The sequence below is a fragment of the Copadichromis virginalis genome, linkage group LG18, assembly GCF_057382275.1.
Source record: "Copadichromis virginalis isolate Kocher_CV1m ecotype Utaka linkage group LG18, C_Virginalis_male_GT1.1, whole genome shotgun sequence".
Lineage (NCBI taxonomy): Eukaryota > Metazoa > Chordata > Actinopteri > Cichliformes > Cichlidae > Copadichromis > Copadichromis virginalis.
Genome location: NC_140635.1, coordinates 17,129,552 through 17,157,181, shown reverse-complemented (window position 1 = coordinate 17,157,181; position 27,630 = coordinate 17,129,552). Strand labels below are relative to the sequence as shown.

The window sequence follows — 27,630 nt, the reverse complement described above, 5'->3', positions numbered from 1 at the left end:
ACCTCTGTGTTTGGCTGCTGACCTTTGCCAAAGAGAGAAAGTTGTTGGGTCATGACTTAGCTTAAATTGTCTTGTTGCTTTCTGGCGTAATTTCTATTTAGTTTGCTTTGTTTTTTGTGGGACTGCTGTTGATTTGCTGCTGGAAAACTGCTGTTGATTTGCACTTACTGATGTTTTGGTCTTTGTCATGTTTTTGTGGTTTGAGCTATTTTTGCAGAAAAAAAACAGCAATATTTTCAGTCTCCACATCTGTGGATTTGTGTGGTCACTAGATTATTTTGTTGCATGGAGGCTGACGTAGTATGAAGATATGAAGCTGTCTTTGATTCCATTAGCTGTTTGTGTTTCTGCTCTTGATGAGACTTGAATTACATGTTTCTGCTGCTTTACTGTGACAAATTCAAATGATGGGACCAATGTTGTGTTCAATCGTTTTAGCGGGGACATTGACAACAACTGAACAAACTCCTAAACAGGATTTTCAGGGACATTCAAGAGAGCTTAAAGTGGGAAGTGAAGGTAATGCAGTGCGTGTTTGCATGGATTTTTCTGGACACTGCAAGAGCAGTGAGAAAATTCAGTTGCAGTCTTTTAAAATGTTGTGCGCAGTCCTGTCAGTCTTTGCTTCAGTGTGTGCTCATCTATATGTACTGTGAGGTGAATGGCAAAAATACAGAATGAAGTTGGCTTTCGTTGTATGTTTTTATTGTGCCAGCTGCATTGTGTTGTGTGTTAAACAGGGAACATTTTGTTGTGTTTGTGACGCATTTTGTGTCGGATCACTGAGATAATGGTCTGAGGTGTTTTTGTTTTTTGTTGTTGCTTGTAGGTTTTTTCATTTTGAAATATTTCAGTGCTTCATGTCATCACAGATATTAACCCCCCACAACCGCCCCGAATTATTTTTACCTCCACCAAGAAGGTTTTGTTTTTGGTAGCAGTTGTTTGCGTGCTTCTGTGTGTGTGTGTGTGTCATTCGTTAGTAAACGCAATAGCTCGAAAAGTTTTGAATGCATTCTGATAAAACTTTGTAGGGTGTAGGGTGTAGAGTGGGGGCATGTTATCAGTCCTTTGAAAATCTCTTACATGCACCCTTTAATGTGAGCTTAATCATTTATCGGTCAGTAATCGACAAAAAAACATATCTTAGAAACTATGGCTCTGTGTGTGTGGTGTGTATTGTCAATTTACAGAATAAGAATTTAAAGTATCATACTCCTATTAATCTACTTCAAGATTAATCGATTGATCTGAATGTCAAAGTGATAATAATGCTATATAGTGCTATTTAAAGCTGTTTAAACGTCTTACTGTCATTGTTTTTATTGACAACATATAGGGAATGATATATGGAGATCCTAAATATCGTGTTACATCTGATCTCTTTTTAAGGCTAAATAACAATAAAATAACTGAAATACATGTGGATACATTTTATGAAAATAACCAAAAAATCTTTAAAAATTATGCTTAAAATTCTAATGACTTTGTTTGGATCGTATACATTTAGGAAATGATACCCGTATATGGGGATTGTAAATCACATTATAGTTTGCATTCAAATGTCGTGTCACATTTGACCTCTGACCTCACTTTTATGTGTCACATTTACCTTTATTTCAAGTTGACCCCAAGATGTGTTATATTTTTCAAGACAATACTGTCAAGAGGACGATAATGAGCTGCCTTGATAGTTGGAAATATAATAACTATCTAATAGGATGATATTATAAAATAAGGTCAAATTATTAATGTCCAGTTATTTACTCTTCCTTTATTTCCACTACCTACCCCTACGTGTTTGTGTAATCAGAGTAAACATCTGTCCTGCTGTCCTTATCTGATTTATACTGCACTGATTATTAAAGTAGCGTTAAAAAGAACAAAGAAAACAACATGAAATTACACAAAATACAATAATATTCCCTTAAAATAGAGACTAGAGAGTGTGCTGCCTTGGTGGAGGTTTGTACTCTCTGAGAACTTCGGATCACATAAGAATGTGCGACATTCGTGTTTGTGTCTGTGCCTTTCTAATTCTGGCTCTTGTGTTAAAGTTACGCTAGAACTCCAGTTGTAAGATTATTGTGTTTTATCCCAGCTGATAAGCCTTTTGCTGGAACCACTGACAAACCAGCTACCCAGCGACAGGGGACCAAAGAGCAGCTCGCGGGTACGCAAAGACTTGACTTTTGCATTGACCAGCAGGTTTCTTGCTGTACAGTACACTTTATTGCTACATTACTCTCATTGTTAGTTTTGCTGCATGCTTGTGTTTTCGTCACATTGTTTGGCGGATTGAAATATGTTTGACTGTAGCTTGTCTGTGTGACTTTTTTAAAGTTAGTTAAATTGATTTCTAAGGTTAAGTCAATTTAAAAGCAAACAATTCGATGTTGTCTGAGTTTTTCTAAAGAACTTCAAGTCTGAAGTTGCACTTTGGATATTTGTAAATCATTCACTGTTGATTTTTATAGACTTTCTTCTGTATTTTACTAGTTTGTTAACAAGCATTTTCTCTTATTTATCCTAAACATCACCATTCTTCTTGTGTTTGTTTGGTACTGTGTTTATGACTGAAGGTAAACCTGCTGGTTTTGATGTCATCCCTCTGCTACAGCTGGATACCAGAGCGCTGGAATGAAATTAGTGGCACTGTGCTTTCTTTATTCTCCTTGTTTTGTTTTTATTCAGCCGAATTGGTTGTTACTCACTTGTTATTACCTCTGAATACCAGATTTGCAGAATTATCTTCTTGTTCTTCTCAAACAGGAATAGTTGAGAGCTGTATTTGACAGACTTTTAAGTGCTATGTTTCGAATAGGCAGAGGTGTACCTGCCCTGACTGTGTATCAGTGTTATTTGTGTTTGTGCAATAGAGCTACCATATTGGATGCTTTTTATATTTTCTATTTTTGTTTTTAGTAGGTTAAAAATTATATTTTTATACCAAACTAATCTTTTGTTATTAAATCCTATGGGTTACCATAATACATACCAACAGATTATTTTATCTATTTAATCCCAAGTTCTTCCAGTCATATTCATTCGAGACCTGGAGAGCCAAGTAGCTGAAGAGGGAGGTAGTGTTACCCTGCACTGTGAGCTATCAAAACCTGGAGTCCATGTAGAGTGGAAGAAAGGATCAGAAGTCCTGAGCTGTGGAGAAAAGTACCAGATAAAACAAAAAGGATTCTGTCATGAGCTGCACATTCTTGATTTGAGGCCTGGAGATACAGGAAGCTATTCCTGCTCTTTAGAGGATACAATAAGCTCAGCATCTCTGGTTGTAAATGGTAGGATGAAGCTATCGCATGTTTTCTTCTTCTTCCAACAAGTCCTTCATTTGTTACTTCATTTCTCCTTTCTTCATCATCCCTGTTCCTTTTTGCATAATTACTCCGTTTTCCTTTTTTTTGTCCATCAGCTCTTCCAGTTATTTTCACAAAAGAGCTGGAAAGCCAAACGGCTGATGAGGGTGACAGTGTCACCCTGAACTGTGAACTATCTAAAGCTGGTGTTCCTTTGGAGTGGAGGAAGGGAGAACTTGGTCTTTGTCCTTGTGCAAAGTATGAAATTAGACAAAAAGTACACCTGGCTACACTAATAATCCATGATGTTGACTCAGAGGATTCTGGGAGTTACACATGTGATGCCGGTGATCGTCGTAGCACTGCACAGCTAGCTGTGAAGGGTATGCTGTTGTTAGTAGTTTAAACATAGTGGCAATAGTGACTTTTTGGTTGATCTTTATTAGAATGTTGCTCGAAATATCTGACTTGACCTTAGGGTTAATACTCTAAACTCTAAACTAAAGTATGTAGCTTTGACTCCAACTTCTGCTGCTTACTTCTTCACATGTGCGAGTTGAAGGCTAAAACTTGGCCTAAGTGTATTCATTCTTTCATTTCTCCTAAAATATTTCCCTCATTTTTTCTCACTTTTCTACAGCCAAGCCTGTCCTTTTCAAAACCCAGCTACAGAACCTTGAAGGACAAGCAGGAGAGAGCGCCTGTCTTCGTTGTGAAATCACAAAGCCGGGGGTCAGTGTGGTCTGGAGGTGTGGTGATCGGGTGCTGGCATCCAGCAGCAAGTATCACCTGAAGCAGGAAGGGACTGTAGTTGAGCTTATTATCTACAAACTGCAAGGAACTGACTCAGGAGAGTACTCCTGTGATACAGGCAGGCAGAAGACTTCAGCTGTCCTCACTGTGAAGGGTAGGATTTTTTTCTATTTAAGACTCCTCCTCCCATGCACTCTCTTGAGCTGGAGCCCAGTCATCCTTCATTTCCAACATACTCCCTCTTATTGACCATCTTCTCACAGAGCAACACTTGAGCATGAAGTGTTTTCAGTGTTCAAGAAAACTTGCTCGTCTCATATTCCGTAGCACCTCACTCTTTTGTGCACTTCTTGTTATTTGTATGCACTTTTCTCTTGAGCTCAATCACTGATTTCACCATTTGAGCCTTTCTCATTTCTGTCTTCACAAATATTAACAAACACTACTCTGTTTTCTTCACTTGGCACTGGTAATTGTAGCTCAGCAGAAATCTTCATAAATGATCAACTTGAACTTCACCAAACGTTGTGTGCTTCTAAACTGTATTTGTCAAACAGAGGTCGAGGTTAAAGTACTGAAATTCTTGGAGAGCTGCGTTGTGTACGAGGGTGAAGATGTCTGCTTTGAGTGTCTGGTTTCTCATGAGGAGGCACCAATGGCACTGTGGAAACTCCAGGATGTCCCTCTGCAGAATAATGAAATGAACCTGATCAAGGCTGAGGGCCGGCTGCACAGCCTCACACTCAGAGGCGTCACTACAGCTGATTCGGGGACAGTAACTTTCACTGTGGGAAACCACACTTCCACAGCTTCTCTGACAGTCAGAGGTAAGGGAATTGTAGGCAATGTATTCCTTGGGAACATCTTCCAGTTGGCTTCTACAATAATTTTGGGACTATCTTCTGCTCATTTGCTGTCAGTCTTCTTGTTTTTGGATACTTTCTCTCTATTTTTTCAGAAGTTCTTAAAAGCAACAACTGTCTTGTTATCTTTTCATCTTGCTATGGCATCTAAAGAAAATTCTCACTTTCCATTACATTTCTATTTCCAGAGTACATGCATGCTTACCTTACTTTCCATTGAACTTGGAACTAATAAAACTCTTTTACTTTTCATTTTAGTACTAAAATTACATATTGGTCTTGTTGATCAATGTGTTTTCATCCAGTAAATTTTTGTACATCACTGAATGCTGTTATAACTGTTGTTTTACTTTTCTTCAGTTAAGCTGAAGCTGGAAGTGTTGAGTCTTTGACTTTTTCATGTTTGGGGTTACTTGGATTAAGGATTTAAGACATGCACCATGCACCACCAACAGCAAAACTGTTCTGATTGTTGAGTTTTTTCTGATTAGTTGTATTTGTGACTTTCTTTAAACTTATGAATGGGTGGATTGTAGGTCTCCTTGGAGCACATTGATTGATTGTATGTAAATTTTGGAAGGACTGTGCAGCCTCGCTGTGGATTATAGTGTGTTTTCTGGTGTCAGTGTTCACTTTCTAAAGTTTTAAAGTCTGTCATCGTAATGAAATTGGTGTCTCTGGCAGCTGCACCTGTAGTATTCAAGAAGGAGCTGAAAAGTCAAGAGGCCAAAGAAGGTGGCGAAGCCTCTCTGTCCTGTGAGGTATCAAGCCCTGATCACAAGGTGACCTGGTGGAAGGGCTCAACTCTTCTCACACAGGGAGAGAAATACACCATGGAGCAAAAAGCAACCACTCACATTCTGATCATACACAAGCTGATCATGGAGGATAGTGGGGAATATACCTGTGATACTGGAGACCAGAAAAGCACTGCTACCCTGACTGTAAAAGGTAACAGAGCACATCTTCATCTATCATCTGTCTGTGTCTCTCATTTCCTTTCCTCTTGTCTTCATCCTTCCTGAAGTTCATATTCACCGCATTATCAAGTACTGGGGAAAAGTGTATCCTCTACTCACAGCTAATTCTCTTGGATTCACAGATTTAGAGAATCCAGTGCTTTACTGGAATTATCTGATTTTATTTATATGCATTGTTGATAGTTTAGTAGCTCTAGGGTGTTAAAAAACACCACATCTGGGAATGACATGTTGAGTAAGCATATGCCCTCATAGTCATGATGTCTGGAAGCTCTGCACAGAACTGATCTCTGATCTCTCATCATCCATCATCCCATTCACCCTCAGAGCATGTGCGAATCATTCGAGAACTCTGCGACATTACTGTGACCACTGGGAAAGACGCCGTCTTTGAGGTTGAGCTGTCACACTCTGGTGTCACCAATGGGGAATGGTGGCTTTCAGACAACCTGCTTCAAAATAATGATCTGAATCAAATGAGCATTATAGGGAGAGTGCACCGCTTGGTCCTCAAGATGGTAACCACGGATGAATCTGGAGATGTTGCCTTCGTGGTGGGAGAAGAGAAGAGTGTGGCCTGTCTTCTGGTGGAGGAGAAACCCAAAGGTAAAGGAGATGAGAGTTTTCACCCTCAGAGCCATTTTCATCAAAAACCACAAATTATTATTATTCTTTTTCAAATCCACTGGCATTTCACATTTTTTGTATTTTCATTAAATATATTTTATAGTATTTATTAATTTTAAAGGGCTGATAGAGGTACTTTAGCTCAACAAAGCAATACTACTGTAAATTGTATGTTTTAAAACTGGGTAGTTTCAGATATATATAATGTAGTTCTGCAGCATAGTTATTATTGTGACTGTATTTCCCATTTGGTGAGGTAATACATTTCTTACATTAGTCTTTGGTGCCCAGCCGTTAAATTCTGTATGTAATTTTCATCCCTGTGCTTGTTTATTAGTCTAGCTGGACATGGATTTAAAGTAAATTTGACTGCTTGCTAGAAACATACAAACACAACACAATAATTCTACGTTTTTTTAAATTGTCATATTATTTTATGTATAATTTGTGTTACAGTAGTGCACAGAAATCAAGAATGAAAGCATAATGCCAGTGCAGAACGGAAAAGGTTGCATATAAATGCTACTTGTCCTGTATTTGCAGTGCTAATATTAGAGAAGCCACACAACACTGTTGCATTAGAAGGTGAAACGGTCACTTTGGCCTGCACCATCTCTGACCCCAGTGGTAAGGTTACATGGATCAAAAACAATGTGGCCCTCCAAGCGGGTCTCAAGTATGACCTGAAGAAGAATGCAGCATTTCATCAGCTTCGTATTCACAACCTGGTGGCTGAGGACGCCGGAACGTATACCTGCGACACTGGGGATGCACAGTGTGATGTCACGCTGACTGTGGAAGGTAAAAACATTGGATTGAAATGGACAACTAAAATATTCTTGAACGTCCACCTCCTTCAACCACCCAGTATAGTCTGAAGCCCTCAGGGATGTTTCTCTCATCATCTCCACTATTTGACATCGAACTTGCCATCTCAATATGTTATATCAACTTTTCTTACTTTAAACTCTCACCAGGTGCCCCAGTCTTCTTCCAGACAGAGCTCAAGAACCAGGATGCCATAGAGGGTGATGATATTACTCTGCACTGTGAGCTCTCTAAGCCGTGTGTTTGTGTTGAGTGGAGGAAAGGAGGATTAGTCCTCCGGCCTGGTAAGAAGTATGAGATGAGACAGTCAGGGTGTATTCAAGAGCTCTGTATATGGAATCTGGAGCCTGATGACAGTGGCTACTACACCTGCGATGCAGGAGACCAGCTCACTACAGCTTCTTTAGCAGTGCAAGGTAGCCTCCCATTCAGTACTGTTGCAGTTTTTCTTAATTGTGAAACTTCTATCTGGCTCATATGTTGTGTGTTTTTTGTTTAGAGTTGGCATTATGATGATTATGAGTACATTTAAGGCTCAATGTATTCATATTTTCCACTCAACAGCAAAAGAAGTCTTCATTGTTTCTGGCCTTAAGTCCACCGATGTTTTTGTTGGCGAATGGGCAACTTTCTCCTGCCAGCTCTCTGGTAAAGCCCACGGCAAGGTGCAGTGGTGGCTGGATGGCAGCTTGTTGGAGAACAGCCCCTTTAGTGAGATAGGGCTGGCCCAGGGCCACATCCACACACTCACCTTAAAGAACCTGGCCACAGATGACTCTGGCACTGTCACCTTCAAAGCTGGCAGTTTAACATCAACAGCCAAGCTCTTGGTCAAAGGTATCATGAAAATGTTAACTGCAGACTGAGATAAGCTTTTTCCCAGAGACTGAGATAAAACAGTCTCTTTTAGTCTTATACAATCTCTAAGGATCCTGCAGTGTTTTAATTCTACATTTAAAATCTTAATGGGTCAATTTTCCTACTTCAGTATTCCTTATTATTTTGAATTAAATAGTAGAAGCAGGAAACTAATATATTTATGTTTTCTATCTAATAACTGGCATTTACTACAAAAAAATGTGCCATTCTTAGTGAAGAATATGGGGTTATATACTATGAAATATAATCATATTTCATATATAATCATATTTTTTACTGCAGGGTTCCATCCAGCTATTTGACATATTAGTGCTCCATCATGCATGAGAAGCAGTAGTTTGCATTTCATTAATAATAAGAAGTTATGTTTTATGCAATATGCTTTGATATAATCTAAAAAATACAACTGGGTGCAGCACCACAGTAAAGCTTTAGGAACCTTTTCGACTCAATTAACTAGTATTAAAAATGCTGCTCTTCTTTTGAATGTAGGGCTGCTGAAATGATGAAAAATAATAATCACGGTTATGTTTCTCACTTTGAAACACAATCAGATTTACTAATTTTGTGGAGCATTGTTATACCTTAAGAAGTACTTTCTGATGCATCATCATTGACGTGTAAACAATGAGTATAATTACACAATAGTGAAAAGGACAACTAGAGAGCAACTTGCAATGGGATCACACAAGCCCCCACACCTGGTCTGACTAAATCTAGCAACGTTGTGACAGTTTTGTTGATAAAATCCTTTACAAACGGATATAAACACTAGTTTTCTAATGATGCTAGCCTTATATTGTTCACATTCAAGCTACAGTAGACAGACCTCACTTTGAGCCTGGTGTAAAACAGAACACAAAAGGATTGATTCAGAGTGATGCTCTGGTCTAAAACCTCTCCCAAGGAGGTGATGTTTTTAGAGGCATTAGTGTGCATGTGTGTTTCCTACAAGGTCAGTAGATCAATCTGAGGGTTAAAGTGACAATAATGATATATATGGAGGTATTTAAAACTATGTTTCTTACTGCCATCATTTGTATTGTCAGTATATGGGCATGTGTGTGCATTGAGTTCTTCTTCAAGATAAAATAATGTTGAAACTTAATAATGATAATAATGTATTTTATCTTTAAAAGTATGCTTTAAATTTTACTGCCTTTGTTTGTATTGACAACATTTGGGAAATAATACTGGTATATGGGGATAAAATTTTTTAAATACAACATTATAGTTTGCATCCAAATATCATCTGAAATTTGAAAAATTATTCTCAAAATTATATCAAGTGTGTTAAAAGGATTTTAACAAGGGAGGTGTCCAAAAGTACTTCTAGAAAACAAAATGAATATATACAACATACAGTACTACTCTCTTGAAAAGTAAATATTGCCCAGGTTTGGACTCTCGGAGTGCTTCTTATTAGTTTAGTCTTCATTGTGAGTCCCTTGTGGTTTAGTCAGTCTAGCTATCAGGCTAGCTGACCTTTTGGCTGGTGGGTGGTGTTTCTGGTCCACATCCTGTGACTTTTTGTGTTTGATTTTCCTGCTTTAACATCTTGCCGGTTTTTTCATGCTCAATTTAAGGTTATATGCCCAGATTCAAGCTTTAATTACACTCGTATCTATACAGTATACTATTATCCATATTCTGACTGCAAATGTTGTAGCCAAACAGCTATTAAAGTTGTAAGCAGCTCCTTTTAACCATGCCTTCAACAACAGGGAAGGGAAGACCAATTAATACAAGAATGCTGAAAACAAGCATCATCAATCTGGGATTTCTTCATTCATTTTAAGCTTTTTTTAAGCATGATCGTGATTATTACAATGTTAACCTGCAGCCCTAACTGTAAGTATCCCTCAGTAATATAAATAAGAAGCCTGTCTTATTTGATGTTTGGATTCAGTAAAAAAAACAAACATAATCTAGATCTGGCTTCCGCCATGTTAAAGTTCACAGATGGTGAACCAGAATATTGAAATGCTTGAAAGAAAGTGCTGCTCCACCCATCCATACAGGCCGGCTGCTCTCAAATAGTCATGCTCTATTCATCTCCTCTGTCCCATCCTACCAAACCCTTCTTCTAACCTTCCAGCATTAAAATCTCTAACTCTTGTAGATACACTTTGAGTTTGGCATTTCTATCTACTATCACTCCCTTCTTCTCTATGAGCTGCCAGTAAGTCTTGACCCTTGGTTGTGAACTTTGACTGTTGGACTTTTTGACCCCCTGAGAGCTTATGTAGGTTAATGCATTGGACGATTTGAAAATACATAAAAATATACATAGAGTATTGGTACCTTACAATCAGTAATTTCAAAATAGTATCACTCACATATTTACACTCAGACATGCTTTTGGGGGTTATAAAGCTCTTATGTCAGTCGGCATGGCCCGCTTTTATCCTTACATCTCATGGCCAGGATTTGATCCTATGATCCCCTGACCCCAACCTCAGATCCCACAGTTGAAGTGGTGAGCGAGATGGAGGACCTTCGGGTGGTTGAAAACCAGCCGGCTGAGTTCATCTGCCAGTACTCAAGACCAGTGAAGGCTCAGTGGAAGAAAGATGGGCAGCCTTTGCAGCCTGATGGCCGAAGGGTGGTAGTGGAGCAGGACTGGAATGTGGCTCGCTTGTACATTAGCCATGTGTCTGCTGAGGACAGGGGCACATACTCCTGTGAGGCAGAGGGGACCTGCGTGGTCGCTTCACTTCATGTGGAAGGTGAGCTTCCCTCCACATGGAAAAAGCACCAGGCTTTAGGGGATCTTCTCTGCTTCTTCCCAGAAAAACGTCTTTGGAAAAAAAAACCCAAAACAGGCCTTTTACTCATCATCACAGCATTTTTGCTCTTGGTTGACAAAGGCTTAACTATTTTACTTTTGTCTTTGAGAACTGCAGTCCTTTTATAATCTATTATAATTAAGTTACCATGGTTTCTTGCTTTCTACAGCCAAACCCATTACCATTGTTCAGGGCCTGGAGAATGTGGACACTTTTGATGGAGGCGAAGCGCTCTTTGAGTGTGCCCTGTCTCGTCCTGAGAGCAAAAACTGCCAGTGGCTCCTTGATGGTAAACCACTGAAAGAATCCCCGAATGCTGAGGTTGTATCATTTGAGAGCGGTCGTCGCCATCTGCTCCTGCTGAAAGAGCTGCGCGTCAAAGACAGTTGCACGGTGACTTTCAGAGCTGGCGCAGCGTCCACATCTGCCCAGCTCACTGTTAAAGGTAAGTCATCAAAATGAAGACTGTACAACAGTGAAGCTGTAGTAATATTATGATCTTGACTTTAGTCAGCTGTGAATTACGACTTTTTTGTGGATTTTTCCCATGTAAGGTTGGCAGTTGGCCATTGTGAAGGGTTTGGAGGACAGAGTGGCTGCAGTGGGGGAGAAAGTCGAGTTCTGTGTTGAGCTCACGGAGGTGGTCCCTACGACAGAAGTGGTCTGGTATGCTAATGGAGTTGAGCTGAAGCCCAGTGACCTCTGGGCTATGAGGGCCGATGGTCGGTCTTACCGCCTTGTCCTGAGACAGGCGCCTCTTTTGCCCCAGCAGGAAATTACATTTGCTGCCAGAGATGCTATCTCTCTGGCCAAGCTCACCATCATCAGTAAGTGTTTAATGTCTATGTCTATGTCTATGAAAAGATTAACAAATATCCCTTTAAACCTGTATATAGAGTTTACTCCAATTTTTTGTAATTCTGAGTTTCAACCAGGGAGCGCAGAACCAGAATTAAAATTTTGGACAATTCAGGGTATAGTAGGAAGCTAAGGTAATAAAAATCTTTTGAAGAAGTATTGAGCAGGTATGGCATACCATCAAAGCTTCTTCTTAATACCTCCAACTGTGAAGTTTTATATTAGCTAGGCAGTTCAGTAGTAGTTTGAAGCTCTCTTCTTTATCCACACTCACAAAGGGGAGGGCTCCTCCCCTTTGTGAGTGTGGACGCTTCATCTCTTTGCTCTTGAATGCTTTGCTTCTTATATTGATTTTTATTGATTTTTATGCTGATTTTTTCCCTTTTTTCCGTGTGAGCTTACCTGCGATAACTTCTGGACACTTGTAGATCATTAGGACTAGAGTGTTCTTAACAGAAACAGCAACATTTTACGGTTACCTTGTCCTCAGCGCTCCGTGTGTCTGTGGCCTAGACACAGCTGAAGCCTGATTACAGCGTCTGAGCACCGAGCAGCCTCAATAGCCTGGAAAGGTGCTAACCGCTAGGCTAACTAGCAACAAGATGCCTTCCCTCTCCACAGATGACTACCACAGCCTCCTGCAGAAGATTGCAGTACTGGAGACAAAAATTCATCGCTTAGAAGTAAACGTGGAGGTAAATGGACTGTGTGGAAATGAAACAACCTTGCCTTTGATTCAAAACAATGGCGATGAGCAAGCTAGTACACAGCTAAGGAGCACAGATAACATGACCAAGAAAGTAGACTCTGTGCATTATTATAAATCCTCAAGTGATAATCCCCCCTTAGACTGTCTTGGTGCAAAACCAAGACATAAATCATGTCTCCTGGAAGGGGGAGGACGTATCACAGGCAGGGCACAGCGAGCTGAAATCTCTGAAACCGACTGGCCTTCACTTCCTACGAGACAGAGAAGCTCTTCTACCCCTGTATACGGGAGGAAACAGGACTGGACAACCGTGAATAGGAAGGTTAACAACAAACCTCCAAAACAACTGAATGTGAAACTGCAGAACAGATTTGCTCCACTATCAAAGGACCCTGGATCTATATCGGACAACCATCCATCTAAAAGCAGCGAAATAAGGTCTGAAAATCTGTTGAAAAGTGAAAGGCCACAGGGAAAGCTAAAGGCTAGGCCTGAAACTCTGATTGTGGGTGACTCTGCCGTAAAGGATGTACAAAGGATGTGCGGTAAGAACACTAAAGTCCTCTGCTTTCCTAACGATATGGTCAACAACCTGAAGGAGAGAATTCTTCAAATTGCAGATGAATATCCAACTGTGACAAACATTGTTCTGCATACAGGGTCAAACGATGTGTCCAAACAACAGTCGGAGGTTCTGAAACGGGACTTTACTGGATTATTAAATACTGTAAACTCTCTGAATGCAGCTGTATTCATCAGTGGACCTGTACCGCCGGTCAGAGGAGGAGACGAGAGATTCAGCAGGTTGTTTACACTGAATAAATGGCTTATATCAGCATGTGCTGACCACTCAGTGCATTTTATCGACAACTTTAATATTTTTTGGGAACGCAGGCATCTGTTCAAAGCAAATGGATTTAATTTTAACAAGTCAGGGGTGAAACTGTTCACCTCCAACTTGTTTTATTCCATACATCATCCATCCGTGCTTGGTGCCAAGGCTGAGATAAACGAGGAGTTATCTCATAAAGAGGAACAAACAGTACTCCAAGAACAGACAAAGCCCAGCAGAAACCTTGAGGAGGAGCTCCATTTGCCCCCACCCGGGAAGAGCCTCAGAAAGGAGAGACATCCATGGCATCTGAGGAAGAGCCTCAGAAAGGAGAGACATCTAAGGCAAGAAGAGGGGTCCCTATTTGCCTCCAACTCTCTCAACAACACCAACGACCAGGACAAGGGACCACGACCTTCCCCAGTCCCCCAAACCCCTGACAGGCCATCACCCTCCTCCCCCTCCCTTTCTCCCTCCTCCCCACACCTGAAATTCACTGAGGAGATGATGGAGCGGGTCAATGCTGGGCTCAGATCTACCCCCCGTCCCAATCCCTTTTTGTCCCCCATGTGTTTCCAGAATCACTAAAAACTGCTGTAATCAAACCTATACTGAAAAAGGACAATCTTGACAAGACACAAATGAACAACTACAGGCCGATCTCAAATCTCCCGTTTTTAAGTAAGATCATTGAAAAAGCAGTTTCTCAACAGCTCAGTTACTTCTTAAAACAGAATAATTGCTACGATGCCTTCCAGTCAGGTTTTAGACAGAACCACAGCACTGAAACCGCTCTGACCAAAGTGTTTAATGACATATGTCTGAATACAGACAGTGGAAAAATGTCAGTCCTAGTTTTACTGGATCTCAGTCCAGCATTTGATACAGTTGACCACAACATATTACTCAAACGACTGGAGAACTGGACAGGTCTTTCAGGAACTGTACTAAACTGGTTCAAAACATACGTAGAAAACAGGAAATACTTTGTATCAATAGGTAACTTCACATCCGAGCAGACAAGTATCACATGTGGAGTTCCCCAAGGTTCCATCTTGGGACCCCTTCTGTTTAACATCTACATGCTCCCACTGGCACAGATTATAAACAACAACAAAATAAACTATCACAGCTATGCAGATGACACACAAATATATATCACAATGTCACCAGGAGACCGAGGCCCTGTACAGGCTCTTGGTAAATGCATTGAGGAAATCAATGACTGGTTGTGCCACAATTTTCTCCAGCTAAACAAAAACAAAACTGAGGTAATAGTCTTTGGCGCCAAAGAAAAACGATTACAGGTCACCAGAGAACTTCAATCTATACATCTAAAAACCACAAACCAGGCGAGAAATTTGGGTGTAGTGATGGATGCAGACCTAAACTTAGAAAAACACATTAAGACAATAACAAAGTCAGCTTACTATCACCTCAAGAATATATCAAGGATAAAAGATCTGATGTCTCAACAGGACCTGGAAAAACTAGTCCATGCATTCATCTTTAGTAGGCTTGATTACTGTAACAGCATCTTTACAGGTCTACCTAAAAAATCAGTCAGACAACTACAGCTCATTCAGAACTCTGCTGCTCGAGTCCTCACTAAGACCAAAAAAGTGGACCACATCAGTCCAGCTCTGAGGTCCTTACACTGGCTGCCTGTCCGTCAGAGGATAGACTTTAAAGTTCTGATGCTGGCCTATAAAGCTCTGAATGGTTTAGGACCAAAATACATCAATGACCTCCTGACCCAGTATGAACCATCCAGATCCCTCAGGTCATCTGGATCCGGTCTTTTATCAGTTCCCAGAGTCAGAACCAGACATGGAGAAGCTGCATTCAGCTTTTATGCTCCTTATATCTGGAACAAACTCCCAGAAAGCCTCAGATCAGCTGAAACACTCAGTTTATTTAAATCCAGGTTGAAGACTCACCTGTTCTCAGCTGCATTTGAATAAAGCACCAAATCCACACTTTAAGCTTAAATTTCAAAACTTACATTTTAACTACTGATTTTATCTACTGTTCTGATTTTATCTGTTTTGATCTTATATACTGTTGTTTGTTTGTTTGTTTGTTAATTAGTTAGTTAGTTTATTTGCTTGTTTTAATCAATTTTAAATCATGCTTTTTATTTGTTCTTGTTTCTAATGTCTCTGTAAAGCACTTTGAATCACCTTGTTGTTGAATTGTACTATACAAATAAACTTGCCTTGCCTTGCCTTTATCCACCACTGAAGATTTCACTTTGAAATTTGTACAGTCTAGTGGCCTGGTGTCCGTCTTCAACAACATGTTTGCTAGTAGGTACAACGTGTCATTTCATAACATACTACATGCCACTAGTATGGAGAACAGATTTCAAATATTATGTAAACAAGAAACAATGGTCAGAAGTGTGGTCTTAAGTTCCAACACAAACTAAAGCAATATAAATGGATAAATAGGCAATGCATTGCTCCAACAAGGCTGTGTTAACGCTAATACTTTCAACATTTGCATTAAATGTAAGAATCTTTGTTCCCACTTTATGTGGGAATGCCCTCTGATTCAATCTTTTTGAAAAAGGCTGCTGGAAATATGTAACCAAATTTCTGAGTAATAGATTCCTCTTAATTGTAATTTATGCTTAGTAAATATTTATCCCAGATGGTGCTGTGATCTCTAAGAATATCAGGTCCTTACTTAACTTCTGCTTTTTGGAAGCCAAACAGTACAGAGCTTTCTCTTTGAAGAAGCAGCAAACCTGTGCAAATTTACAGCGGCCTAAGACATTCTTTAGAAAAGATAAGCTATCTAACAAAAACATGGAAAGTTCTGGAGCATTTGGAACACCTTCCATATAACTTTCATAACAGATTAACACTGTAGAGTATTTGGTTTTTAATTAGTGTTCATAAATATATCCAATGGCGGTTTTTCTTTTTCCCTTCCCCATAGCTGTGCCTGATCCTCCAGAGGATCCGGAGGTCCTCAGTAAGACAAAAAAGTCTGTTACCCTCTCTTGGTTCACACCTTTGCATGATGGAGGAAGTCCCATTCTGGGCTACAGAGTGGAGATCCGAATGGTAGACAGTGCCCTCTGGCTTCCATGTCATTCTGAGCCTGTGCGTAACACCGAATTTGTGGTTGAAAATCTCAGTCCAGGCAGTGCCTACAGGTTTAGAGTGGCAGCCATCAACAGAGCAGGGATAGGGGAGCCTGTTGAGCTGCCTCAGACTGTTCAGCTTGGTGAGTGAATGTACGCTTCACTTAACACAAGTAGCTGCTTTTTTCTGTGATGTTGTGTTTATAATTGCAATTGCAGTTCATGTTTTATGTCACATGGTGATATGAGATCAAGCTTTATGCAACTGCAACATTCTAGCCAAAGATGTAATGCTAGAAACCAAGGAATTTTGATATTTTATAAACTTTAATATCATTTGTTTTTCTTCTCTTCTTGAAACACAGAAGCACCTCCTCTGCCACCGATTACTCCAGGTAGGTCACTGTACGCTGTATATGTGGTACTTTTTGTATTTCTCCACAAGCTCTGCTGTAGCCCTAATGTAGCCCTGCACATAAATGTTAAACGTAAGGATTAAGCACCAATTAAAGAGGGTGTGGTGCTGTATGGACCATAACTGTAACTCCATTGTGGTCATATGTGTAGATGCAAAACAGGAAGTAACTGAGGCACTGGGACAGCCCAGTCTTCCTCCTGAGGCTGCTGAAGAAGGTGATCTCCATGAACTTTGGGAAGCATCAGCCAAGAAACGACGCATGAGTCGGGAGCCAACTCTGGACTCCATCTCTGAACAACCAGAGGAGGATGGCAAAAGGGGTCAGAGCAAATTAGACCAGAATCAGCTTCCACAATCTGAGAAAGTGGAAGTCAAATCAACAGAGAAGGAGCAGGCCATTGTGTCAAAGAAGCAGACAGAAGCCAGCCTGTGCACCAGCTCTGAGGACGAGTCTGTTTCTGGGCGTTCGACGCTTGTTTCCTACCTCAAAAAGAGCAGCAAGACTACTGAGACAGTGACAAAGGAAGCAGATACTCTAGCTACTGAGAGGTTCTTCGCACATTTCCAAATGTCAGAGCAGAAAACTGTGCAGCAGACAGAAGTGAAAACAACTGTAGTTCAGCAAACCCAAGAAAAACACGTGTCTACAGAGGAAACTAGCATCATGGAGATCGGTAAAGAGGATGACCCTGAGCTCAGAGAAGCTGCTGTTAAGATTCAAGCTGCCTTCAAGGGCTACAAGGCCCGCAAGGACATGCGTCCTGTTTTTAAAGAAGTCTTCAAAGACCAGACTAAAGAACCTAATGGCACCATACATCTGGAATGTGTGACAGAAGGTAAACCTGATAAGGTCCGCTGGCTGAAAGATGGAGAACCACTGACGGATGGCAAGCATCATCATATTGATATCTATAATGATGGCACCTGCTCACTGGTCATTACTGCAATCACCACCAAGGACACTGGAGTTTACACATGTGAAGCCACTAACAAGTTTGGGGTAGCTTCTCACAGTGGTAAGGTGACTGTGGGAACGGTAAGAGAATCATCGGGCCGACGGCCGCTTACTGTAGGTTACAGTGCTGACAGTGAGCCTGAGAGCTCCTCCGGAAGTGAGATGGATGAGTCGCTGAGACAGGCAAGCAGACGCCTCCGGCGCCTGTTGCGCACGCGTCTCCCACCAGATGTTGAGGAAGAACCATTTGTCAGTGCAGATGAAGGAGACTTGCGAGCCCCAGACCCACAATCTTACCGTGAAGATGACAATTATATCTACATTCGTTTTGATTCACGGACAGAAGCTGAAGTTGCCTCTATGAGATTTCAGGAGATGTTTACAGTCCATGGGGTTCCTGTGGAGACCACAATCTTACCTGCAGGACCTCACAAAGTGGAGCTGCGAATTAAAAAGATGAGCTACATACAAGATGGTACACAGACGCCCACACAAGATAGACAGCCTCCTGCTTTCATGACTGGAGCTCCAGGTAAGAAGCAGCTTGCTCTCTGTTAATTATAACTTTCTTTATTCTTACACACATTTTGTCTGGTTAGTAATGCACCAAGTTCAATACACCAAAAACAATTTCTATGTAAGGGGTGGGATTTTTATATTTGCTTTCCGTTTGCTCTTGTTGCCAGCTGCACCGGTCTTCTTAACCGAGCTACAAAGTCAGGATGTTCCAGACGGTTATCCAGTCAGCTTTGACTGTGTTGTGATTGGCAAGCCACCTCCCACTGTTCGCTGGTATAAGGATGGCAAGCTGCTGGAGGAGAACGACCATTACATGATCAATGAAGACCAGGAGGGCTGCCACCAACTTATCATCACCACTGTGTTGCCTACTGATATGGGGGTCTATCGCTGCACAGCTGAAAACAGCAGTGGCATTGCATCTACTAAAGCTGAACTCAGGGTTGACAGTAAGTGAACAGATGATACAAGAAACACACGTTTGCTTTTTAAATACCTGTCCTGGGATAATTGACTAGGCAAACTGTACAGCATCTGTACATCTTTAATGACTTAAAAAATGAGAATTTGGTGCACAAATTTGAATTTATTTTGGACACCAAATTCTTGTTTTTTGAAGTCATTGAGATGTATGCTGTACATCATTCCACCCTGGAAAAAGAACAGTTCAAAGAAAGCATGAAATGTGGCGACTGTGGTTCAGAGGGTTGGGAAGCTTATCTTGTAACCAGAAGGTTTGATCCCCAGCTCTATCTCCAGCTCTATCTGTTTTGGACAAGACACAGACCTACTGCCCTACTGATGATGGCCAGAGGGGCCGATGGCGCGATATGGCAGCCTTGCTTCTGTCAGTCTGCTACAGCTGTAGCTTGCCTCCACCAGTGTGTGAATGTGAGAGTGGAATTGTAAAGCGCTTTGAGGGTCTCGAAAAGGCTATATAAATGCAATCCATTATTATTGTTATTATTAAAAGGGCAAAATTACTACAATATTCATGCCCGTAAATGTATGCAAACTTCTGTATAGCTTGTTTTTTTAAAACAGAAGAGAACTTCAGACAAAGTCAGAGCAAAACTAGCATGCAGAATATGTGAGATGGACCTTGAGCCTCCCCTAATATAAAGGCAGGTTTCTCACCCTGCCTTTATATTAGGCAGGGGTAAAAAAACAACAAAAACAAACCCACAAAACCTACAGCTATACAGATGTAGCATTTAACTGAAGCATGAAGCTAATTTCCGAACCATAAATCAACATCTTAGAAAAGCAGAGTCCCTTTACACCTTAAGCATTGTATAAAACTATAATAAAATTCCTCCATCAGTGTCTTGCAGCTCAGATTATGACACTGCTGCTGATGCCACTGAGACGTCTTCTTACGTCAGTGCCAAAGGATACATGTCCAGGTAAATTTATTTATGTTTATTTATTTATTTATATGAACTAAACCTTTATATTGAGGCCTTCACATACAGTTATAGATATACTGGAGCTGCTGTGCTTTACTCTCCTCCAACAGGGAAACTGAGACCTTTGAGTCTGTAGCTGAAGATGATCAGCTACCGCAGGTTGTGGAGGAGCTTCATGATGTTCACGTCTGTCCAGGTTCACCTATTGCAAAGATGCAGCTTAAAGTAAAGGGTAAAGTAAAGATTTGTTAATCCATCCCAGTGTTCTAAAAACATTGCATATGATTTAAGAATAATGTTTGTCAAATTTTTGTTGTTTTCCAGGTTTCCCGAAACCCAGAATATACTGGTTCAAAGATGGCCACCCTCTACGACCTTCAGAAAGAATTCATTTGTTAGCAGAGAGAGACGTTCATGGCGTGGAGATCACGGAGGTGAAAAAAGAGGATATGGGGGAGTACTCCGTCTACATCAGCAATGCAGCTGGTTCTGCTTACTCCTCTGCCCGGATGATAGTATTGAGTATGTATACACGTGCCTGAATACAAAATACAAATCTCAAATGAAACGATGAGATACACTTTATACATTTGCAACACTTTTTGCAACAGGTCCTGGGGAGATTTTACCACAAGAGAAAAAGGGTAATTTAACATTTATCCTACAAACCACAGCACAAGTATATGTACTTTCAGTAGACATGTCCATATATTCAAAATGTCACATTATACACTTTATTTTCACAGACCCTAAAGAGCCCCTGGTGCCACCCCGCTTTATTGAAAGGTTCAGCAATAGGAAGGTGAAACAAGGAACAAGCATCACTCTGTCTGTGAAAGTAGAAGGTGCGTTACTACACTTTTCTAGATAAGAAGAAAGTCTAGATTTTGGGCTCTATCTGCCACGCATCATTATTACAAAGTCTCCATAATCACCCTTCTTCTCTCTTAGGATCTCCTACTCCCATGGTCAACTGGCTAAAGGAGGAATCTTTGGAGGATGTCCTGTGGATCAAGCCTGACACTAAAGGATACAAAATAGCAAGCTCTGGGCGCCACCACAGTCTCATCTTGATGGACGTGGGCACAGAGTACACTGGTGCCTACACCTGCATTGCAACAAATAAAGCTGGACAGTCCATCTGCACTGCTCACTTGGAGGTGGATGAGAGTAAGGAGAATAACGTCATCAAGACACTTTATTTTGAAATGACAGGTTAAATGAGTGTCTTCTTATATCAGAAACACTTAGCAGAGCACTTTTCAAACCACCCTTCTTCTTTTTTTCTCCCTCCTCTCTAGCTCCTCAGCCCAAGAAAGAGACAGTGGCTTCAGAGTAAGTTATTTTTGAAACCTTTTGATTGCCTTGCACATAAAAAGATGTCTGTAGTAAGTACATTTAATATAAATGTAAATACATGACAAATTTTAATACTGAAATCCGCTCAGGGTTCTTGGGATTACAGTTAGTCCTCCACAGGAAGATACTAGCAAAGGAAAAGGTAAGACGTACTAGCTAATCATCAGGCCCAGTAATGTTTATTTTTGATAAGATATATAAATGAATAAAAATAAATGTTAAGATATTTATGGTGTTCTTTACTTTTTGCCAACCCTTAAGAGGGCAAAATGCCTTTCCTAGGTGAAGTAGGTTCAGAGGAATTCCTCATGAAACTCACCTCTCAGATCACTGAAATGGTATCAGCCAAGATCACCCAAGGTAAGTGGACCATTATAGCTCTGCATTAAATATTCAGAGACTAATGAGTTCATCGTACTTTATAAAATACAAACTTTTATGTCCATAAGGCATTTCAGAACTGGTCTATTCCGGCTTCAAGTCTGGTTTAAACCAAGATAAATGAATGATTATGCTAGCATTGGACTTTAGCTCCTTCTCAACAAGTCTCATAAACAGTTTAGATTAAAAAGAAAAAACCCAAAAGGTTTCACCTCAAGAGAACATACATTCTCAGGAGAACAAACATTAAATTATATGACTTGAACGATCACAACACCTTCAATCTCTTAAATTACCTTGTGTCTGTAGTTGTACTAAAAATGTGCAGGTTAACTATCCATATTCCCTCTGCAGTGACTGCATTTGGTAGTTACTAATGCTGAAGACTGAAGTATGGATCATAGATTATGTTGCATACAGTGCTTCTGTTGCATTGCTCTGTTATTTTCTTGTCAGGTTTGGTTGAATTCTTTGAATTCATTCTGGCTGTTTAAGAAATGTTTAATCTGAATGCTTTAATGCTTAAATACTGAACTGGCTATCACTTTCCTTTGTTTCTGAACACCAAACCTGACCGAGGAATGTTTCTTAGTGCCATGTTAGTGCTTATCTAGTGCACGCTTTAGCTTATTTATGCATTTATGACATAAAATCTCCCATTCCTTCATACAGACATCATTTCCTAACCACCTTTACACCCATTAGTTTATCACTCCCACTAAATAAATACTCATTAAATGATTAATTTGTTATTCAGACAGTTTACAGAATCATGAAGTGCTCCAGTGGATGAAATCTTGGCCCAAATCTGCCAGTATGTATCCCAAGTGCATCAGCATCACAGATACTCTGCAGTTTTCCACTGAAATATTTTCTATCTATTAATAATGACTTTATAAAACAGTTTTCCTTACATTTCCTTTTACATACAAGAAATATTTAGTTATACATACAACAACTCTATTTCAGTGTCAGCTTAATAACAGCTAAGCCATCCCCTTTTATTTCTGTTAGTGCCCTCTATATCTCCTTACTCATCCTCAATGAGTTTCCTCATCCTTTCTCTTGTTACTAAAATAGTTTTTGCAATAACCTATGAAGCTTCTGTATAAGTGGAATACATGCTCACCAAGCAGACATGTATGTGGAGAGCTGAGATAAAAGTGAAGCTGCATGTTGTCATGATACTAATACAGTAATACATGTTAGAGCATTAGAATGATTAACCACTGTGGATTTCTCCCCTCTATTTTTTGCATCGTAAAAACGATGTCGTTACTTCAGTATACAGAAAAATTCAAATTGACCAGGTAAATACAACACTGGTACACACTAGCACACAGTTATGGTTTTAAATATATATTTAAGCTGATGGACCTGAGTGAGTGTGGGTACTAATACCTACTGCATAGGTTTAAAGGACAGATTATACTAATTGGACATTTCCGTGCGACTGACCCGTCCTCTTTTGACTTCCTCCTTACTGCTCCAGCTTCATTACGCGTACCAGGTGGTGACAGTGATGATGAGACCAAGACACCTTCTCCATCACCTCATCACGGTCGCTCCCGTCCTCCCTCCCTCATTGCTGACTCCTCCTCTGAGTCTGATGAAGGAGACGCCAGGGGAGAGGTGAGATGCAAAAAAATTTCCATTAAGTTCATAATGTTCATAAATTTTTGGACTTTATATCAGAATTTCATCGATTAAATTCTGACACACCATGGCAGGATACTATATAAAACAAGGAAATGAAAGTTTTAATGGTGCAGTTTATTTGAAGAAATAAAGGGAAATTCAATTAAGTTTTTTTTTTATACATAGACAGGTGTGAATGGTTATCTGTCTCTGTGTGTTAGCCTTGGGGCAGATTGGTATTCTGTCTCTCACCCTCTGACAGCTGGGATAGCTTCCAGTCCCCCTGCAATCCTGTTATTAATACACACACATATATATATATTTTTTTATAGATGTTTGATATCTATGTAGCAACAGCTGATTACAACCCCATCGTGGCGAGCAAAGATTCCATCTCTCTAAAAGAGGGACAGTATGTTGAGGTTTTGGACTCGGCTCACCCGCTCAAATGGTTAGTTCGGACCAAACCCACCAAAATGACACCATCCCGCCAAGGCTGGGTCTCACCGGCCTACCTGGACAAAAAACTCAAAGTATGTCTCAAGACAATTGCTTCCAGCTTGCCACTGCATGTTGCACGCATTGGGTAATATTTTTTTTTTAAAAATTAAAATTTCTATTACAGCTGTCTGCTGATGCTGGCGATCTTCCAGAAACAAGTGTGGAAGAGGTGTCTGAAGGAGAATACAAGAGAAAATTATTGTAAGTGAAGCATGTTTGTCGTGACAAAGCAAACCAACCAAAGAACCATAACAAACTATTAATTCGTGCTTCTAGCCAACTGATCCAGGAACTGATAAACGGAGAATCAGAGTTTGTCAAGGAGGTGGAATTCTTCACCTCCCATCACCTGAAGCATGCAGACAGTTCTGATGCACCGCCTGACGTCACCAGCCAGAAAGAGGCTATTTTCAGAAACATTGATGATATCAAATCCTTCCATAACAAGTGAGCTCACCTCTTAAATGTTATTTTCAGCCATTTTTTAGTATAATCAGTATGCATCATTCTTATGATTTTCTTTTTAGGGCATTCCTTCCGAAGTTGAATGACTGCGACACTGATGATGACATAGCCATGTGTTTCCTGAAGAACAAGGAGGGCTTTGAGAAGTACCTTCAGTATCTTGTAGGTCAGAGTCAAGCTGAATCTGCCATCAGTGACAAGACTGTGCACAGCTTCTTTAAGGTAACAGCAGAATTGTTATTGCTATACTATGAATTACAAATGTGCCAACTGTTAAAATCTTTTTTTTTAAACTCCAAAAAACAGGAATATACTGACACAGCGCAGGCTAATTCAGACCCTGCAGATCCACCAGTAAGAAGCATAAATGCCTATCTCCAACAACCACTGGAGAGGATTCAGAAGTACAAGGCCTTCCTGAAGGTAATAGAGTGCATGCATACAATCATCTTAGAGTCAGTTATTTACTTTTCAGTCATTTGCTTTTAGAGCCTTTAAATTATGTACACGATCAGTGTAACTTCAGTTTTGTTGAAATTTCTGCTGCAACATCTTCAGGAGCTCATTCGAAACAAAGCAAGAAATGGTCAGAACTGCTGCCTGCTGGAAGAAGCTTTTGCAATGGTGTCTGCACTCCCTCAGCGTTCTGAGAATACCCACCATGTCTCCATGATTGAGAACTATCCTGCCACCCTCGAAGTTCTTGGAGAACCAATTAGACAGGTACCACGTAGCTGCCGACTGTGCAGGGTCTTGATTACACATAAGCATTTGACTGTCTGCATATGCTTACTCTCTCCCACCAGGGGCCTTTCCAAGTGTGGGAGGGTGCTCCTGGAATTAGAACGTCCTCTAGAGGTCACCACCGTCACGTCTTCCTCTTTAAGAACTACTGCATTATCTGCAAGCCCAAGAGAGACAGCAACACTGATACACAAGCATATATTTTCAAGAACATGATGAAGGTAAGTGTTTTTAACATAATCTAGTTTCATCTTTTCTTTCATGGTCAGCGGCCTAAATGATGTTTGTTGGTTTCTTTATCTTGTTTCAGCTGAATAACATTGATGTGAATGAGACAGTGGAGGGTGATGACCGTGCCTTTGAGATTTGGCATGAGCGCGAGGATTCTGTGAGGAAGTACACCTTACAAGCCCGAACTGTTACCATCAAGAACTCGTGGCTGAGAGACCTCAGAGAACTGCAGCAGCGATACAGCATGCCTGCATGGAGTGAGTGGGACTCCATGCAGTTTTACTTTTTTCTTTACCTCTCTATTGCTTGGAATTTCTAGCACAGCTTTTTATACCAAACTATTTTCTAGGTTCCCCTGATTTTGATGAAATTCTGGCAAACTGCACAGCAGAGCTGGGCCAGACTGTTAAGCTGGCTTGCAAAGTTACTGGAGTACCCAAACCTGCGGTTACCTGGTACAAGGGTGAGGCATTTCCTCTATGGTTATTAGCCATGTGGAGTGACATTCAAAGACTGTTTCATGAGTGGTTTTGTTTACTTGTTGGATGCAGGTGGACGCGCAGTGGGGGCAGATCCACATCACATCATCATCGAGGACCCTGATGGTTCCTGCACACTAATCCTGGACAATATGACTGCAGATGATTCTGGTCAGTACATGTGCTTTGCCACAAGTCCAGCTGGCAATGCCAGTACTCTGGGAAAGATCACAGTTCAGGGTAAGTGGCACATCATACCTATATATAGGATGATCCTAAGAGTATTCTTTTCTACTGCTTCATTACACTTTTCTTGTGAACAATGATGAATAGTCTAAAACATAAAACACTGTCATGTGTTTCTTTTAGTACCTCCTCGTTTTGTAAATAAAATAAGGAATGCCATCTTTGTTGCCGGTGAGGACGCTCAGTTCACCTGTGTAATACAAAGCGCCCCCAAGCCCAAAGTGAGGTATGGATACCTTCCTTATGTTTTCTTCTTTCCTTCATTTTGATTCAGTTTTGCAATTTTTTTTGAATATCAACCCCGTCCTCTAATCTTGTCTCCTCTCTGCATGTGTCCCTGTTCAAGGTGGTTCAAGGATGGCAGGCTGCTGACTGACCAGCAGAAATATCAGACCTACAGTGAGCTCCGGAGTGGCGTTCTGGTTCTGGTAATCAAAAACCTGACAGAGAGAGACCTTGGACACTATGAGTGCGAGGTTGGTCTAGACTAATTCATTTCCATTTATCTGTATTCGTTTTGTGACATTTCAGAGTGTACATAATCTCTGGGCAATCACTTAGTAAGGTTAAGACCATACAGCATTACATAGAGAGATATAACAATTTGAAAGCCCTGTTGCAAGTAACAGTAAAATAAATACATTTAAGAGGAAGAAATGTCTGGCATGAAGAGGCTCTGGGAGGGCAGTTATAATATGTGAGACAGGGAGACTCGTGAACCTCGAGTTTTGTACACTTAATGTTAAATGATTGACATAAGTACTCCAAATATATTAGGATCATTAAAACTATTAAGATCTATTTGTTCAGAATTTGGAGCTCTACAGTAAGAGGTCTCAATACAAGAAAATATCTCAGATAATTACAAAAATAACATTTCCTTTATTTTTAAGGGTCAATGAGGGGAGATTTTAATGCAGGTCATGCATTTGCCTTTGTGCCTATAAATTAGTTTCAAGATAGTTGATATTAATTAGCAGCAGTGAGTTACATTTATGACTCTAAAAATATATCTGTTGGATTTCAGTTGTCGAACCGTCTGGGCAGTGCAAAGTGTGCTGCTGACTTGGTCTTCCCCTCCGCTGTGGCTCGCTCTGGTGAGCAGGCCATCACCATTGAAGGTAGCAAGTCTGGCTTTATCCATACAGTCTTACTCTTTTCGGACGTTTTGTGGTTTTTGTTGAGCAGAAAATGCTTTGAGTGCAGCTTTAGCAATGCAAAATAACCATCATGCTTTGTCCATGTTCCTCCCACAGTTACCGAGCAGGAGACGAAAATACCAAAGAAAACCATCATCATGTAAGTACGATCAAAGTAAGATCGAATAGTTGGATGTTGAATAATCTTGGATTTTCTTAACTTAACACTACAGTATACTTTAATAAAATAATTTCTATATAATATATATTTTAGGAATCTTTAAGGGGGTTCTTTTAAGATAAAGTTCCACTGCAGTTTTGGGGTTCATGTATCTGTGTAGGTATTGCTTTTATCATTAGATAACATTGCCCATCATAGGGCATTTTGGGGCATTTTTCTGTATGTATGTGTGTGTGTGTGTGTGTGTTTTTCCTCTCTGGCTCCATGTATGCATTGTGTAGTATTTATAGCCTCGATGCAAAAGGAATCTATCACAAGGATAATGAAAGGGTGGGCTGTTCTCATCAGGGTGCTGTCTACTTCAACTGTCAGCCTAATTACTGCAGCTTATTACTATCATATTATTTTTAAATCCAAGACTCCAAGCAAGGTGGGTTTTATT

At 40.4% G+C, this 27,630-nt stretch overlaps 1 protein-coding gene across 12 annotated transcripts in view; it reads left to right on the top strand.

The window, feature by feature from the left end:
* The window catches only part of obscnb (obscurin, cytoskeletal calmodulin and titin-interacting RhoGEF b), a 63,674-nt gene that overhangs the window by 32,587 nt on the left and 3,457 nt on the right, over nucleotides 1-27,630 (top strand). For 3 of the 12 annotated variants that reach the window (XM_085439283.1, XM_085439286.1, XM_085439294.1), the window contains 37 exons: nucleotides 439-519; nucleotides 5,612-5,878; nucleotides 6,235-6,513; nucleotides 7,078-7,335; nucleotides 7,512-7,778; nucleotides 7,927-8,199; nucleotides 10,704-10,970; nucleotides 11,200-11,475; nucleotides 11,585-11,857; nucleotides 16,376-16,666; nucleotides 16,889-16,918; nucleotides 17,091-18,428; nucleotides 18,583-18,864; nucleotides 19,740-19,821; nucleotides 19,935-20,056; nucleotides 20,149-20,346; nucleotides 20,436-20,468; nucleotides 20,571-20,669; nucleotides 20,776-20,994; nucleotides 21,126-21,159; nucleotides 21,273-21,325; nucleotides 21,445-21,543; nucleotides 23,057-23,196; nucleotides 23,535-23,735; nucleotides 23,828-23,904; nucleotides 23,980-24,150; nucleotides 24,231-24,390; nucleotides 24,475-24,591; nucleotides 24,727-24,891; nucleotides 24,975-25,133; nucleotides 25,223-25,400; nucleotides 25,493-25,606; nucleotides 25,695-25,862; nucleotides 25,992-26,094; nucleotides 26,215-26,344; nucleotides 26,896-26,989; nucleotides 27,125-27,167. In XM_085439283.1, coding sequence (XP_085295409.1) covers nucleotides 439-519; nucleotides 5,612-5,878; nucleotides 6,235-6,513; nucleotides 7,078-7,335; nucleotides 7,512-7,778; nucleotides 7,927-8,199; nucleotides 10,704-10,970; nucleotides 11,200-11,475; nucleotides 11,585-11,857; nucleotides 16,376-16,666; nucleotides 16,889-16,918; nucleotides 17,091-18,428; nucleotides 18,583-18,864; nucleotides 19,740-19,821; nucleotides 19,935-20,056; nucleotides 20,149-20,346; nucleotides 20,436-20,468; nucleotides 20,571-20,669; nucleotides 20,776-20,994; nucleotides 21,126-21,159; nucleotides 21,273-21,325; nucleotides 21,445-21,543; nucleotides 23,057-23,196; nucleotides 23,535-23,735; nucleotides 23,828-23,904; nucleotides 23,980-24,150; nucleotides 24,231-24,390; nucleotides 24,475-24,591; nucleotides 24,727-24,891; nucleotides 24,975-25,133; nucleotides 25,223-25,400; nucleotides 25,493-25,606; nucleotides 25,695-25,862; nucleotides 25,992-26,094; nucleotides 26,215-26,344; nucleotides 26,896-26,989; nucleotides 27,125-27,167 — 7,141 coding nt within the window. Of the gene's footprint in view, nucleotides 1-438; nucleotides 520-3,029; nucleotides 3,297-3,427; nucleotides 3,695-3,951; nucleotides 4,219-4,621; nucleotides 4,892-5,611; nucleotides 5,879-6,234; nucleotides 6,514-7,077; nucleotides 7,336-7,511; nucleotides 7,779-7,926; nucleotides 8,200-10,703; nucleotides 10,971-11,199; nucleotides 11,476-11,584; nucleotides 11,858-16,375; nucleotides 16,667-16,888; nucleotides 16,919-17,090; nucleotides 18,429-18,582; nucleotides 18,865-19,739; nucleotides 19,822-19,934; nucleotides 20,057-20,148; nucleotides 20,347-20,435; nucleotides 20,469-20,570; nucleotides 20,670-20,775; nucleotides 20,995-21,125; nucleotides 21,160-21,272; nucleotides 21,326-21,444; nucleotides 21,544-22,321; nucleotides 22,379-23,056; nucleotides 23,197-23,534; nucleotides 23,736-23,827; nucleotides 23,905-23,979; nucleotides 24,151-24,230; nucleotides 24,391-24,474; nucleotides 24,592-24,726; nucleotides 24,892-24,974; nucleotides 25,134-25,222; nucleotides 25,401-25,492; nucleotides 25,607-25,694; nucleotides 25,863-25,991; nucleotides 26,095-26,214; nucleotides 26,345-26,895; nucleotides 26,990-27,124; nucleotides 27,168-27,630 lie in introns of all 12 variants that reach the window. The other 9 variants (XM_085439285.1, XM_085439284.1, XM_085439293.1 and 6 more) reach the window with 7 other exon arrangements.